Source organism: Haematobia irritans, chromosome 3 (genome assembly GCF_050003625.1).
Source record: "Haematobia irritans isolate KBUSLIRL chromosome 3, ASM5000362v1, whole genome shotgun sequence".
In the NCBI taxonomy this organism is placed as follows: domain Eukaryota; kingdom Metazoa; phylum Arthropoda; class Insecta; order Diptera; family Muscidae; genus Haematobia; species Haematobia irritans.
The window spans coordinates 101,282,851-101,299,811 of NC_134399.1; the positions used below are offsets into that span (position 1 = coordinate 101,282,851).

Consider the following 16,961-nt stretch of genomic DNA (forward strand, 5'->3'; position numbering starts at 1 on the left):
TATTGTTTTTTTTGTATAATTCTTAAATATTTGTAATAATACATAATTGAATTGTATAATTTAATGCAGTTTTTATTTTCAATATGCTACTAATTAATTATATATAATTTGTTGTAACGTACATAGATAGAATTATTTTTAAGACATCTTTCCTCTCAACTGACAATTTCGCTTTAATGCTTACAATAAATTATTTAAATTTCACTAACAAATGTCATTTAATATCAATGGTTGTTCTTGTCTTTGATTTAATATAATTTTAGCTTTTAATAAAATTCTAAGTCATAATAATATGAAATATAGATGTTGTATATTTGATGATTTTCTATTTTGTATTTATAAAACGTTTTTTTTTTTATTTTTTTATTTAGCTTTAATGTTCTTTATAAAATATATGCAAAATTAACTAAAAGTTATGTTTAAATATCTAATTAAAAAAATAATATTTTTATATATTTGTTTTGTAAATAAAAAGGTAACAAATTATTTTCAATCTATGGAATATCACAAGAAATCAGGTTTTACGAATTCGCAGTTTCGCAATAAAACTTTGTGAAAGTCATCTTTCCTCTTCTGTCTTTTCCATTACAGCCGATTTCGCTTAGTAGAAGAGGCTTAGGTAGCCGAAAATTAATTCAAATAGTTTTTATTTTCGTACAAACAAAGAAAATTTAATTCCTCAAAAAATCGAGAAATTCTTCAATACCCTTCTTATTATGGTGAACGTCCCTTCACTCTGTCGTATTTAAGGTATTTTCTGTTATATTTCGAATTACAGCAATGATCTGATATGTTTCTTAAATATATTTATAATAACCAATTGTTAAAGAAATACAAAAAATATAAATTCAAAATTTAAACAAAAGATGTTCGCCATCAATTCCAATGCATGCGTTTCAAGTTTTAAACTAAAAGTGATGGTATGCCATATTTGTTACCACTTGGCTGCTGCAATGGTGATTTCAGTTCTTCCACAATTATCGTTCCATTCTCATCCACGGTATGGTTAAGTAAGAGATTCTCCACTTGTTCATCGGAGAGTAATTCTTTGGGTTCAGATCTGTGGAGAAATCATAAAAAAAATATTTAGAATAATATCATTGAACAGAATTTCTTTGTATACTTATGCAAGTGTGTATACTCAGTCTATGTCTATATGATAGTTTGCTTACAATTCGCGGAATATCTCATTAAAATCTTGAAATTAGCTTGAAATTGTGTAAAATCTATTCAAATTAAACATCTCACATATTTGTGGATGGTATGGATAAATACACATCATATTCAAAACATCTATTTGTGGTCCTAATTAGATATTAATTTTCAGGAAAATCCGGTATAAATAGCGGCTTCTAGAAGGCCAAGAAGTCAAATCGGGAGATCGGTCTATATAGGGTCTATACCACAACATGAACTAATACACACCATATTCATCACAGCTATTCATGGTCGTAAAAAAACACTAAATTTCCAATCTCAGGCAAATTGAATACAAATTTCGATTTCTAGAAGTCCATGAAATCAAATGGGTCTATACCAAAACAACAATCGAGACGCACCACATTCAGTGCAATTATCTGTGGTCCCAAACTACCTCTAGACACACATTTTCAATAAAATCCGATGTAAATTAAAAGCCCAAAATTGGGGGCGGGGGGAGGGTCGATTTATATTTATATTTATTTTGTCAAAATTTTTTTTCAAACCAGGACCGATAAAACCCATATTCGAACATGGCAAGCAAAAAACTAACTAATTCCAACACGATAGCGCCATTATTCAAGTCTGTAGCGCGATTACAACAGAAATACAGACGGAAAGACATGGTTATATCGTCTTAGAATTTTCCCCAAAACAAGAATATACAGTAAAACCTCTCAAAAGCGGACTCCCATTGTCCCCAAAGTAAAAACTTTTTTTGAAGAAAAGATTATAAACTTGTTTTAACTAAAATTTTATTATTTTAAAGAAATTTGTCTTTAATATTTTGTAAATTTCGCATCAAAAAATTTAGGATAATCTTTACTATCACCTAAATATTTTTCTTCATTGTAGTACACGGTTGCCACTCGAGCCAAAACTCATTTTGCTAATATTTTATTCCTATAGTAAAGTTTGTCAAAATTTTATTTCTATAGAAAATTTATTCAAAATTTTATTTCTATTGAAAATTTTGTCAAAATTTTATTTCTAGAGAAATTTTCTCAAAATTTTATTTCTATAGAAAAGTTTGTCAAAATTTTATTTCTATAGAAAATGTTGTCAAAACTTTATTTCTATAGAAAATTTTGTCAAAATTTTATTTCTATAGAAAATTTTGTCAAAATTTTATTTCTATAGGAATTTTCTCAAAATTTTATTTATTTAGAAAATTTTCTCAAAATTTTATTTCTATAGAAAATTTTGCCAAAATTTTATTTCTATAGAAAATTTTGTCACAATTTTATTTCTATAGAAAATTTTTTTAATGTTCTATTTCTTTAGAAAATTTTCTCAACATTTTATTTGTATAGAAATTTTTTCAAAATTTTATTTCTATTGAAAATTTTGTCAAAATTTTATTTCTATAGAAAATGTTGTCAAAATTTTATTTCTATAGAAATTTTCTCAAAATTTTATTTCTATTGAAAAGTTTGTCAAAATTTTATTTCTATAGAAAATGTTGTCAAAATTTTATTTCTATAAAAAATTTTGTCAAAATTTTATTTCTATAGAAATTTTCTCATAATTTTATTTCTTTAGAAATTTTTCTCAAAAGTTTATTTCCATAGAAATTTTTTTCAAAAGTTAATTTCTATATAAATTTTTCTCAAAATTTTATTTCTATAGAAAATTTTGTCAACATTTTATTTCTAGAGAAAAAATTGTTAAATTTTATTTCTATAGAAAAGTTTGTCAAAATTTTATTTCTATAGAAAATTTTCTCAAAATTTTATTTCTATAGAAAATTTTCTCAAAATTTTATTGCTATAGAAAGTTTTCTCAAAATTTTATTTTATAGAAAATTTTCTCAAATTTTTATTTTTATAGAAAAGTTTCTCAAAATTGTATTTCTGAAGAAAATTTTGTCAAAATTTTATTTCTATAGAACGTTTTGTCAAAGTTTTATTTCTATAGAAATTTTCTCATAATTTTATTTCTTTACAAAATGTTCTCAAAATTTTATTTCTATAGAAAATTTTCTCAAAATTGTACTTCTATAGAAAATTTTGTCAAAATTTTATTTCTGTAGAAAATTTTGTCAAAATTTTATTTCTATAGAAAATTTTGTCAAAATTTTATTTCTATAGAAAATTTTGTCAAAATTTTATTTCTATATAAATTTTTCTCAACATTTTATTTCTATAGAAAATTTTGTCAAAATTTTATTTCTGTAGAAAATTTTCTTAAAATTTTATTTCTATAGAAAATTTTGTCAAAATTTTATTTCTATAGAAATTTTCTCATAATTTTATTTCTTTAGAAATTTTTTCATAATTTTATTTCTTTACAAAATGTTCTCAAAATTTTATTTCTATAGAAAATTTTTTTCCAAATTTTATTTCTATAGAAAATTTTTTTCCAAATTTTATTTCTCAATTATATTTTCTCATAAGTTTATTTCTATAGAACATTTTGTTAAAATTTTTTTTTAGAAAATGTTCTCAAAATTTAGTGCTATAGAAATATTCTCAAAATTTTATTTCTATAGAAAATTTTCTCAAAATTTTATTTCTATAGAAAATTTTGTCAAAATTTTATTTCTATATAAATTTTTCTCAAAATTGTATTTCTATAGGAAATTTTGTCAAAATTTTATTTCTATAGAACGTTTTGTCAAAGTTTTATTTCTATAGACATTTTCTCATAATTTTATTTCTTTACAAAATGTTCTCAAAATTTTATTTCTATAGAAATTTTCTCAAAATTTTATTTCTATATAAATTTTTCTAAAAAATTGTACTTCTATAGAAAATTTTGTCAAAATTTTATTTCTATAGAAAATGTTGTCAAAATTTATTTCTATAGAAAATTTTGTCAAAATTTTATTTCTATTAAATATTTTGTCAACATTTTATTTCTATAGAAAAAATTGTCAAAATTTTATTTCTATAGAAATTTTTCTCAACATTTTATTTCTATAGAAAATTTTGTCAAAATTTTATTTCTGTAGAAAATTTTCTTAAAATTTTATTTCTATAGAAAATTTTGTCAAAATTTTATTTCTATAGAAATTTTCTCATAGTTTTATTTCTTTAGAAATTTTTTCTTTATTATTTCTTTAGAAATTTTTTCATAATTTTATTTCTTTACAAAATGTTCTCAAAATTTTATTTCTACAGAAAATTTTTTCCAAATTTTATTTCTATATAAATTTTTCTCAAAAGTTTATTTCTATAGAACATTTTGTTAAAATTTTTTTTAGAATATGTTCTCAAAATTTTAGTGCTATAGAAATATTCTCAAAATCACCAGCCGATGTGGTATTCGAAGTCGAGGATGTGTGGCTACCTCCCCCACCTAGAACTGAGCCAGTACCACTGGCCGTACTATTTGTTCCAAAATTTTGTCAACATTTTATTTCTAGAGAAAAATTTGTTAAATTTTATTTCTATAGAAAAGTTTGTCAAAATTTTATTTCTATAGAAAATTTTCTCAAAATTTTATTTCTATAGAAAATTTTCTCAAAATTTTATTGCTATAGAAAGTTTTCTCAAAATTTTATTTTATAGAAAATTTTCTCAAATTTTTATTTTTATAGAAAAGTTTCTCAAAATTGTATTTCTGAAGAAAATTTTGTCAAAATTTTATTTCTATAGAACGTTTTGTCAAAGTTTTATTTCTATAGAAATTTTCTCATAATTTTATTTCTTTAAAAAATGTTCTCAAAATTTTATTTCTATAGAAAATTTTCTCAAAATTGTACTTCTATAGAAAATTTTGTCAAAATTTTATTTCTGTAGAAAATTTTGTCAAAATTTTATTTCTATAGAAAATTTTGTCAAAATTTTATTTCTATATAAATTTTTCTCAACATTTTATTTCTATAGAAAATTTTGTCAAAATTTTATTTCTGTAGAAAATTTTGTCAAAATTTTATTTCTATAGAAAATTTTGTCAAAATTTTATTTCTATAGAAATTTTCTCATAATTTTATTTCTTTAGAAATTTTTTCATAATTTTATTTCTTTACAAAATGTTCTCAAAATTTTATTTCTATAGAAAATTTTTTTCCAAATTTTATTTCTCAATTATATTTTCTCAAAAGTTTATTTCTATAGAACATTTTGTTAAAATTTTTTTTTAGAAAATGTTCTCAAAATTTAGTGCTATAGAAATATTCTCAAAATTTTATTTCTATAGAAAATTTTCTCAAAATTTTATTTCTATAGAAAAAATTGTCAAAATTTTATTTCTATATAAATTTTTCTCAAAATTGTATTTCTATAGGAAATTTTGTCAAAATTTTATTTCTATAGAACGTTTTGTCAAAGTTTTATTTCTATAGAAATTTTCTCATAATTTTATTTCTTTACAAAATGTTCTCAAAATTTTATTTCTATAGAAAATTTTCTCAAAATTTTATTTCTATATAATTTTTTCTAAAAAATTGTACTTCTATAGAAAATTTTGTCAAAATTTTATTTCTATAGAAAATGTTGTCAAAATTTTATTTCTATAGAAAATTTTGTCAAAATTTTATTTCTATTAAACATTTTGTCAACATTTTATTTCTATAGAAAAATTTGTCAAAATTTTATTTCTATAGAAATTTTTCTCAACATTTTATTTCTATAGAAAATTTTGTCAAAATTTTATTTCTGTAGAAAATTTTCTTAAAATTTTATTTCTATAGAAAATTTTGTCAAAATTTTATTTCTATAGACATTTTCTCATAGTTTTATTTCTTTAGAGATTTTTTCATAATTTTATTTCTTTACAAAATGTTTTCAAAATTTTATGTCTATAGAAAATTTTTTTCCAAATTTTATTTCTATATAAATTTTTCTCAAAAGTTTATTTCTATAGCATATTTTGTTAAAATTTTTTTCTTTAGAAAATTTTCTCAAAATTTTATTTCTATAGAAATTTTCCCAAAATTTTATTTTTATAGAAATTTTCTCAACATTTTATTTCTATGGAAATTTTCTCAAAATTTTATTTCTGTAGAAAAGTTTGTCAAAATTTTATTTCTATACAAAATGTTTTCAAAATGTTATTTCTATAGAAAATTTTGTCAAAATTTTATTTCTATAGAAAATTTTGTCAAACTTTTATTTCTATAGAAAATTTTCTCAAAATTTTATTTCTATAGAACTTTTCTTATAATTTTATTTCTATAGAAATTTTCTCATAATTTTATTTCTTTACAAAATTTTCTCAAAATTTTTTTTTCTATATATATTTTTCTCAAAATTTTATTTCTATATAAATTTTTCTCAAAAGTTTATTTCTATAGAAAATTTTGTCAAAATTTTATTTGTGAGTACCTCTTAGTTGGAAGGGAATATTTTGTAAAATCTACCAAAACATCAAGAATTCTACCAATCTACCAAATAATGAAAAATGTACCATTTTTGGTAGAATTCTACCAATTGTGGCAACCGCGGTGTAGTACCAGCCTTAACCAAAAAAAAATCGAGAAACTGTGTATGTTAAATGTTGAATTTTCATCACCGAAAAAGCTATGTTGAAAAGTTTTCCGAATTTTCAAAAAAAAAATTGACATCCAGACGAACTCAGCGTACATAAGATTCAGTGCGGACGAACTTTCAATGTGTTTGCTATTGTGTTATTTATACTAATTTTTAATATAGATAAAACTTGAACTTAAATTAGTGTTATAACTTATATACAATTTATAAAATATTATTATAATTTATTATTTTTGTTTAAAGAAAAACATGCTGAGTATACAAAATGCATAATAACAAAGTTTGGTAATTACATCGAGAAAGAAATATGATTAAAAAAAGAAAAAACTTGGATTGGATAAATTTTTAAATAGAAAATTCAAGTGACAGAAAGAAACTGGGAGAGAAAGAGAAAAATGGAAAAACAAGAGAGGAAAACTCAAAAAAGAGCTACATCTACGAAAAAGCCAATCAGTAGTACTTGCCTCTGGAAAAAATAAGAAGTACATTTAGAGCGGGGAAAAAATATTTGAATTGGATATTTTGAGAATTTTGAAAATTACAAAATGGTTTTCAAATCTTAAAGGTGAGATGAAATCGAGTATTTTTTTTGACAGTGTTGGACATTTTGTATGATATTTTTGTTGTTGTAGTTTTTGTTTCTTTTTAAATCGAATTTTGTATAGATTGAGTAAAAAAGAATTGTGCTTGTAGTTTGTTTCACTCCAAAATAAATTTTGAAAAATTATTTAAGTCGAGTGAAATGATTTTGTATAGCTCCAAATAGTCCAGTCTTTTTGTGCAAAGCTTTATTGTTATTGATTTTTTGATAATTGCAATTGTTATTATTTTGTTTATTTGTATTAGTAGTAGTGGTGATGGTAGAACCAATGCTAGTATTTGTGTGAGTGCAGTTACGACTTAAATCATGCTCATTTCTGGATGGGTCTTCATCTACTGACCTGGAGAAGAGAAAGAAATCACCAGCCGATGTGGTATTCGAAGTCGAGGATGTGTGGCTACCTCCCCCACCTAGAACTGAGCCAGTACCACTGGCCGTACTATTTGTTCCATTGCCGCTGCATTCGTTATTCATCTCGGACTCACTGTTGCGGCGTTCCAGGGAACGACCAACTTTTTGAAAACCAAAGGAGAAAACATCTTTGACTTTATCACTGGCATCGATAAGAAGATCAAGCGATTGCCGTCTCCCACCCACTTTCAGACTATTCGATCGCGATAGCCATTGTGTAAGGGATTGCTTTCGATTTAGCTGGTCTTCTTGGAATATTGTTGTGCAGGTCACCTTACGTTTGGGTTCATCCGATGAGGATGATGATGAGTGGTGGGATTGGGCGTCATCGGCAGCATGGTCATGGAGTAGACTTTGATTGGAATAACTGGAACTTGTACTTTCCGAATGTGAAAGGCGAATTTCGGTCCATTGTTCTATATCGTGATCATCATTATCGCCACCCATGCTATGACTACCTAAACGCCCGCCCCCACCTCCACCGCTGCTACTCCCTCCACCTCCCTTTCCGGTGCTTGAACTATTGTCCGTATTCAGATTTTGCCCACTACCAATGGAGGAACAACATTTAACATCGTAGGGTCCATGCAATTGGGCCTGGGCAAATAAATTATCGCTGGTATTACTTGTACTTGCCGATTTGTGCATACCACCGGCAATTTTTTGGGGAAATGTTAGGACAGATTCAAAATCTTGTAGCAAATGCGGGCATTCATGTTCATCCAGATGTCTTTGGCGTATGGGACTGGAGTTGGTGCTCAATTTATCGGGCATCTCGAGATATTCATCACTGGTATCTATGTCACATGAAAACTGCTGGAACGTGCCCATATCTCCCGAGGACGATGTATAATTTGAAGCTGTATCTTCCACCTGTTTCATCATGGTCTCATAGTTTAGTAAATTCTGTTGTTGTTGCTGTCGTTGACGATGTATCTCTTCGGATATCTGTTCCAGATTCTTTAATGCCTCATTGTATGTCATTTTGGCTTCCGCTACTTTATTCTCCAGACTATTTATTTTCTCCTTTTGCGATTTTAGTATACCATTGTAATTGGCTCGGGTCTCATAATAGGGCCTGGCAAAGAAATTGAGAATGTTTTTTGGCGTTTAAAAATTTCAATAATTTCAATTTGAAAAAATACAAGTAAAATTTCATGACATTTACTTACAACAAATGATTCAAGTCATGTTGATATGCCAATAAATTAATTAAAAGTAAATTTCGTCTAATATTAAAACTAAAATTAAACAAAAAGATAAATAAACAAATAAAAATAATAATTGTGCATTTTGGAAGAATTCAAAATAAAATAAAACTAAGGCTAAAAATGTGCTTTTTGTTTTTTCAACCGGAGGCTGGATATCTTCAATAAAAAATAAAAATAAAATTAAAAATATCCAAACGTTTGTAAGATTAAATGTACAACCAATCTTGCAATAAAATTTTCATTCTATTCATCTCTTTAGAGGAAAATTTTTACAAAATTATTTTAGATACATAGCAATAAATTATTTTTGATAGAAGATTGAAATAAATACCCATCCAAAACTAGGTAACCACATCTAATTAAAATATGTCCATTATTGTTTTTTTTTTTCAATTCCATTTCCTTCATTTCTGCGTTTCAGCGGTGGCGTCTTGACGGAATGATCTAATGCCCTACAATATCTCCTGAGCGAGATTTTTGCAAAGTTATCATAATAATTTTATATTGACTGACGGTTTAAAATTTTGGCAGAAAATACAATATCTACAATAAAATTTTATTATTTAAGAAATATTTTTGGGGGTAAAATTTGAGTTGAGATGAGTCCAAATAATTGACGACGGCATCTACTGCAAAAATGGTTCGGCGGCGGCTAATATCGGGAACGCGACTCACCGGCTTCATTCTCTGCTTCTGGCATATATGCATATATAAATTTATACTGTTCAATTAATCAACGAAATTTCGTTACGAACGGCACTATAGGGTAGGGGTGTGCACGTGACACGAAATTTCCGTGAGTGTGTGTGAGCGTGATTAACCAAACAAATGTCGTGCGTGAGCGTGAGTCACGAAAATAATATCTTCGTGACTGTGAGTGGGTATCGAATTTCGCAAAAACACGCTCACGAAATTAATCCCCCTTACGAACATAAAATGCTTACTAGTTTAATTCAATTATAATTTTAGTGACATCCTAGGTGTTAAGAGTTGTATAACGCTCTCGCTTTTTATCATACTCATGTTTTCAGTCAGGTTCTATAGGAAAATTACTCATGAAATTACGAGGTTTCTCATGAGTCACGACATTTTTCGTGAGTCACGACATTTAAAAGATTTTCGTGCGTGAGCGTAAGTCCTACCAAAAAATATCGTGCGTGAGTGTGCGGGAATAAGGATTCTTCGTCGTGAGTGTGCGTGAGTAAAATATTACTCACGTGCACACCTCTACTATTGGGTAGCTGATATGTAATGCAACAAAGTAAAGCGATATTTTTTCATCGTTTGTATAACCTGGGCCACACCACCCAAGGCCAGCCCCTAAGTGTACCACTGCCGGAGTTGCCATAACAACGTCTTGCGAATTTTTAAGGCTTTTTCATGGCCAAAGATAGATTTAAATGTTTCCCTTATGTATGTTATACCCTACGCCACAATGTGGAACTGTGAGGTATTATAAGTTAGTGCATATGTTTGCAACATACAAAAAGAGACGGGATACATCCATAGAAAAAATCAAAGTGAACACTGAAAAAACAGTGAACCCACCAGGAAGAAAACTTTCGGTTAATTTTAGAAAATTTTGAATATTTGTAGAAAATTTTAACTAAACAGTATTACAAACGTTGGCATCACGCCGATGTCATAAAAATAAGTACATATTTTTCGACAAATTCAATAAAATTTATTAGACATAACTAAGTTTTTTCATTTGTTAAAGAAAATTTTGTAGTTTGAAGGAAAAACTTGGAGTTCAAAATTGCAAGAATGTCTTTAGTGACATACGAAGTTCATGGTGAACACATTTTTGGTAAAATTTACAAATTTAAAGAAATTCTGAACTATTTTGTGGAAGACACGAATTTAGTTAATCTTTATGCTTCATTGGAGCACATTTTTTTCCTCGGGTTTAGTTAATTTAACTAACGTACACAAAAAATTATTAGAGTAAAGAAAACTTTCTCTAAACATAATAATTCCATGAACTAAAATAAAGTTAAATTGGCTTTAGTGAAATAGAGAGTTCACTTTTTTTTGAGTGAATCAACACACATGTGTTGTCATACTGAGAACAGATAGGGTCAATCCGACAACGTAAAAATGACACCATACGTTGTCAAAACAACAACCAGCGTTCATGATCTAAAAACGTAATGGTTACGAATTTATAACCAAAAATAAAAAAGATTTCCGTTACCGTGACTCGAACCTATGTTGCCTGCACTATACGCGTTAACAGTCGCCTTAGTACTTTGCACCAACGGCGGAGTTACCATAACAACGTCAAACGATTATTTTAAGACTTTTAATGGCCAAAGGAAAATGAATGCCGTTCATGAAATCGTGAACGCCCGTGAACATTCCGTTCACGATTGTGAAATGCAATTTTTATACCCTCCACCATAGGATGGGGTTATATTAACTTTTTCATTCCGTTTGTAACACATCGAAATATTGCTCTGAGACCCCATAAAGTGTATATATTCCGGGTCGTGGTGAAATTCTGAGTCGATCTGAGCATGTCCGTCCTCCGTCTTCCGAACGAAACAAGCTATCGACTTGGAACTTGGCACAAGTAGTTGTTATTGATGTAGGTCGGATGGTATTGCAAATGGGCCATATCGGTCCACTTTTACGTATAGCCCCCATATAAACCAAATTTGGCTTGGTCCACATCGGTCCATAAATATATATAGCCCCCATATAAACCGATCCCCTCATTTGGCTTGCAGAGCCTCTAAGAGAAGCAAATTTCATTCGATCCGGCTGAAATTTGGTACATGGTGTTAGTATATGGTCTCTAATGACCATGCAAAAATTGGTCCATATCGGTTCATAATTATATATAGCCCTCATCATAAGCGTAGGAAGGCCTCTGGGGAGGGGGCTTAGACCCCCCCAGAAAAATTTTAGCCCCCCCCAGAATTTGAAAACCTATTTACGATTTTCCATTTTTATAAAAAATAAACAAGCCCAGCCAAAAAAGCGTCGCCAAAAAAGTAATGAAAATGATCTTTTTGGATCCGGAAGTGGTGCAAAATTGGCGAAGAAGCGTTGAATTTAACATGGGCTTGTCATAGGACGGAAGTCCTCCATTTCAACAACCGTTGCACTGAATTTGCATCACTTCTTTAGGTGTGATCCGAATTCAATGTTTTGAATGTAAATTAAAAATTCTGTTATATTTTGTCAAATAAATAATTTTTATAATTTTGAATGGATTCTAATGCTTGTCGGAAACGTTTGACCTCAAATATTTTCAAAAATTCACAAATTTTTCAGAATGGATTTAGAATTTTTTCGACAAAATTTTAATTATTTGTACCATTTTATGAATTCTTACTTCGTTTTTAAGTTATTTGAAACAAAAAAATTAAAATTTCCCATTAAAAGTATGAAAAAACCAAGTTAAAAAAAATTGAATTTAAAGAACTTCCTGAGTAGTTAAAATAAAGAATATCATTGGGAGTACATCTTCTGGAAGTGCTTTTAAAGTTGTGTCTTTGGAAGAACTTCCAAATTTTTTATGAAATAAAACATTAATTGAAATATAAATAAATGAAATATAAGTTTTTAGCTAGGGGGGCTATAGCCCCCCCTAGGAAAATTGTCTAGCTACGCTAATGGCCCTCATATAAACCGATCACCAGATTTGATCTCCGGAGCCTCTTGGAAGACCAAAATTCATCTGATTCAGTTGAAATTTGGTACGTGGTGTTAATATATGGCCTCAAACACTAATTCAAAACTTGGTCGAAATCGGACCATAATTATATATAGGCCCCATATAAACCGATCACCAGATTTGACCTCCGGAGCCCCTTGGAAGAGCAAAATTCACCCGATTCTGTTGAAATTTGGTACGTGATGTTAGTATATGGTATCCAACAACCATGCAGGAATTGGTTCATATCAGTCCATAATTATATATAGCCCACCATATAAACCGATCCCCAGATTTAACCCCCGGTGCCTTTCGGAGAAGCAAAATTCAATCGATCTGGTTGAAATTTGGTACGTGGTGGTAGTATATGATATTTAACAACCATGCCAAAAGTGGTCCATATCAGTCCATAATCATATATAGCCCCCATAAAAACCGATCCCGAGATTTGGTTTTGGAGCCACTTGGAGGAGCAAATTTCATCCGAGTCAGTTGAAATTTGGTACATTGTGCAAGTATATGGCCGTTAACAGCCATGTCTAACTAGGTCCATATCGGTCTATAGTTATATATAGTCCTCAGATAAATCGATCCCCAATCACACAAAAATTGGTCCATATCAAATTCATAATTGTATATAGCCCACATATAAGCGACCCCCATATTTCAATTCAGTCCATATCGATTCGTAATTATTTGTAGACTTGCCTATACATACCTTTTTTGTCTAATATATACCACGTATGGACTAACTAACAATTTAGAAAACGATCTTAAGAAGTTTTAAGATACCACAACCCAATTAATTCGATTGTGGATGACAGTCTTTCGTTGAAGTTTCTACGCAATTCATGGTGGAGGGTACATATTCGGCCTGGCCGAACTTAGGGCCGTATATACTTGTTTCTATTAATGTAGACACATGGTGTCTTTGCCAATAATGCTCAGGACCGGCTCTTGAGTCGATCTAGCCATGTGATCAAAGTCTGGGTCACAGTTTTAGTCCGATTGGGTTAGAATAGAAACCTATTGATTTTGGAAGAAATCGGTTCAGATTTAGATATAGCTTCCATATATATCATTCGCTCGATACGACTTTTATGACCCAGAAGCCAGAGTTGAGTACCTTGATTTACTTCAAATATTGTTCAAGTAGTACGAAGTCGTAAAGTGTGCCAAATTTGGTTTAAATCGGTTAAAATTAAGATATAGCTGCCATATATATCTTTCACCCGATTAAGTCTCATATGACCACAGAGGCCACAGTTTTACTCTGATATTAAAAATGTTGCACAAAGTTTAGAATTAACATTCTTATTATGCACGCCAAGTTTGACTGAAAGCGTTTCAGATTGAGATATAGCTCCCATATATATCTTTCGCCCGATAAATTTTTTTCATAAGAATTTTTACCCTGCGCCACACTGTGGAACAGGGTATTATAACTTAGTGCATATGTTTGTAACACCCATAAGGAGACGAGATAGACACATGGTGTCTTCGGCAATAATGCTCAGGGTGGGTCCCTGAGTCGATATAACCATGTCCGTCCGTCCGTCTGTCTGTGAACACATTTTTGTGATCAAAGTCTAGGTCGCAATTTAAGTCCAATCGCCTTCAAATTTGGCACATGTTCCTAATTTGGGTCAGAATAGAACCCTATTGATTTTGGAAGAAATCGGTTCAGATTTAGATATAGCTCCCATATATATCTTTCGCCCGATAAGGACTAATATGGACCCAGCTGCCAGAGTTTTATACCGATTTGCTTGAAATTTTGTACAGACATAACACTTAGTCGTATAGTCAAGTGTGCAAAATTTGATTGAAATCGGTTCAGATTTATATATAGCTCCCATATATATCTTTCGCCCGACATGGACTAATATGGTCCTACAAGCCAGAGTTTTGCCCAATTTGGCTGAAATTTTGCACAGGGAGTAGATTTAGCATTGTAGCTATGCGTGTCAAATTTGGTTGAAATCGATTCAGATTTAGATATAGCTCCCATATATATCTTTCGCCCGATATGCACTTATATGGACCCAGAAGCCAGAGTTTTGGCCCAATTTGTTGGAAATTTTGCACTAGGAGTACAATTAGTAGTGCTGTTAAGTGTGCAAAATTTGATTGAAATCGGTTCAGATTTAGATATAGCTCCCATATATATCTTTCGCCCGATAAGGACTAATATGGTTCTAATAGCCTGAGTTTTGGCCCAATTTGGTTGAAATGTTGCACAGGGAGTAGATTTAGCATTGTAGCTATGCGTGCCAAATTTGATTGAAATCGGTTCAGATTTAGATATAGCTCCCATATATAGCTTTCGCCCGATTTACACTCATATGACCACAGAGGCCAATTTTTTACTCCGATTTAGTTGAAATTTTGCACAGGGAGTAGAATTAGCATTGTAGCTATGCGTGCTCAATTTGGTTGAAATCGGCTCAGATTTAGATATAGCTCCCATATATATGTTTTTCCGATTTCGAAAAAAATGGTCAAAATACCAACATTTTCCTCGTAAAATCGCCACTGCTTAGTCGAAAAGTTGTCAAAATGACTCTAATTTTCCTAAACTTCTAATACATATATATCGAGCGATAAACCATAAATAAACTTTTGCGAAGTTTCCTTAAAATTGCTTCAGATTTAAATGTTTCCCATATTTTTTTACTAACATTGTGCTCCACCCTAGTGCATTAGCCGACTTAAATTTTGAGTCTATAGATTTTGTAGAAGTCTATCAAAATTCTGTCAGATCGAGTGATATTTAACATAAATGTATGTATTTGGGACAAACCTTTATATATAGCCCCCAACACATTTGACGGATGTGATATGGTATCGAAAATTTAGATCTACAAAGTGGTGCAGGGTATAATATAGTCGGCCCCGCCCGACTTTAGACTTTCCGTACTTGTTTTTTACTAAGATTGTGCTTCGCTCTGCATACCTATCAGTATATACCACGATGACTGTCCATAATCCGTTGAGTAAGTTCTCTAAATTTTCCTTTAAATCAAAATTTGAGTAGGATCCAAGGATATTTTCGAAAAATTAAATCATCGCAATTTCTTCCCGTCATTAAGTATTCCCCTTATACCACATAACATCTACCACCAGTTACCACAATTCTAGTTAATTGAATACTATTTTCTTCATTTTCTATGATTATCACAATTATATTGTTAACACTCACCTGGATGCCTTTATGGCCTGTCGTAATTGTCCTTGTAATTTACCTACACGATTATTAGCCACTTCAAGCTTCAATTGACACATTTTCAATGAATTACGGGCATCGGTTACCTCCAGTTGTGATTGATTAACTTTGCCTATATAGAAAAAAAAGAATATTAATATTCCATTGGCAATATCGATGTGCCAGCGATATAGAAAATGACGCACGTATACAGGACATGAGTAAATTTAGTAGCATCATCAGTAGACGTAGAGTATTTTCTATGGGAGAATAGAAAGAATGATAAATAATTTTATTACTCACTGGCAGCATGACTTAACATCTCCTGGCAGGCTGTATCCAATGTAGACTTCTCACCCAAACCTTGTTCAGCTAAATAAACCATTTCTTTGGCGGCAGCATGTATGGATTTGGCCTTTTCGTAATTTGCTGCTGCCGTTTGGGTTTCTTTGGCAAGCTGTAAAGCCACAGGAGGATGAATAATTGCCGCATGGGAGAGCCGAAGGTAAAAAAAGTTTTTGTTTTTTTTATGAAAAAGCCACAATTTAAAATTAGCATGGTTGATGGAGGTGGTTCATATGTTCTATGGGTTTTATTTAGAGTTTGTGTTATACAGTGAGTATGAAAAGAAAGTATGAGGGTGAACTGTTTTCGAGTTAGGATGAAATTCCACTAAAAATCGATTTTGCGGTTTTTCTCACACCTTTTTGGCAAATAATGAACTGTCTGGTTATCTCCTTGAGAGATTTGCAGAGCAGACTAAACCCTACACAAAAAACACACACCTACACACAATACACATTTTCGTAAAATTAATGAAACTTTTGGTTAATAATTTGTATATTTTATACACGCACACAAAAAAATGTTTGGACATGGTTGCCGCATCCATTTAATGCATATATAGAGCATGTAATTGTCGCGAAAACCATATATTTTGTCTTTGTAAAAATAATTTTCGAGCCGAGAAAAATATATGTTGGCAATAAGCATTTAAATGGTTCTCAAATGCCGCAAACATGTTCTATTATTTAAATGATAGAATTTGAGACCATTATATGGTCGGGAAAATCATGTACCTGACTATTCAATTTTTTTCCTTTTTTGCAGAGAGAAAATTATTTTTATAGGTTACGTATAGACATGTTTAGAACCATTAAATGGCCATAAAGACCATGTACATTGTTTTCGTGACCATTTAATTTTTTGCAGCGAAAAGAACTTTATAAAAATA

General features: G+C 29.7%; 1 protein-coding gene across 4 annotated transcripts in view; it reads right to left on the reverse strand.

The window, feature by feature from the left end:
* Positions 1 to 744: 744 nt before the first annotated feature.
* Positions 745 to 16,961, reverse strand: part of LOC142229390 (uncharacterized) — a 41,301-nt gene continuing 25,084 nt past the window's right edge. Inside the window, exons 4-8 of one of the 4 annotated variants that reach the window (XM_075299943.1) lie at positions 16,031 to 16,184; positions 15,725 to 15,860; positions 8,823 to 8,888; positions 7,577 to 8,725; positions 745 to 1,060 (exon numbers count right to left, since the gene is read on the reverse strand). In XM_075299943.1, coding sequence (XP_075156058.1) covers positions 904 to 1,060; positions 7,577 to 8,725; positions 8,823 to 8,888; positions 15,725 to 15,860; positions 16,031 to 16,184 — 1,662 coding nt within the window. In that variant the 3' untranslated portion in view covers positions 745 to 903. Of the gene's footprint in view, positions 1,061 to 6,894; positions 7,102 to 7,576; positions 8,726 to 8,819; positions 8,889 to 15,724; positions 15,861 to 16,030; positions 16,185 to 16,961 lie in introns of those variants that run through there. The other 3 variants (XM_075299942.1, XM_075299945.1, XM_075299944.1) reach the window with 3 other exon arrangements.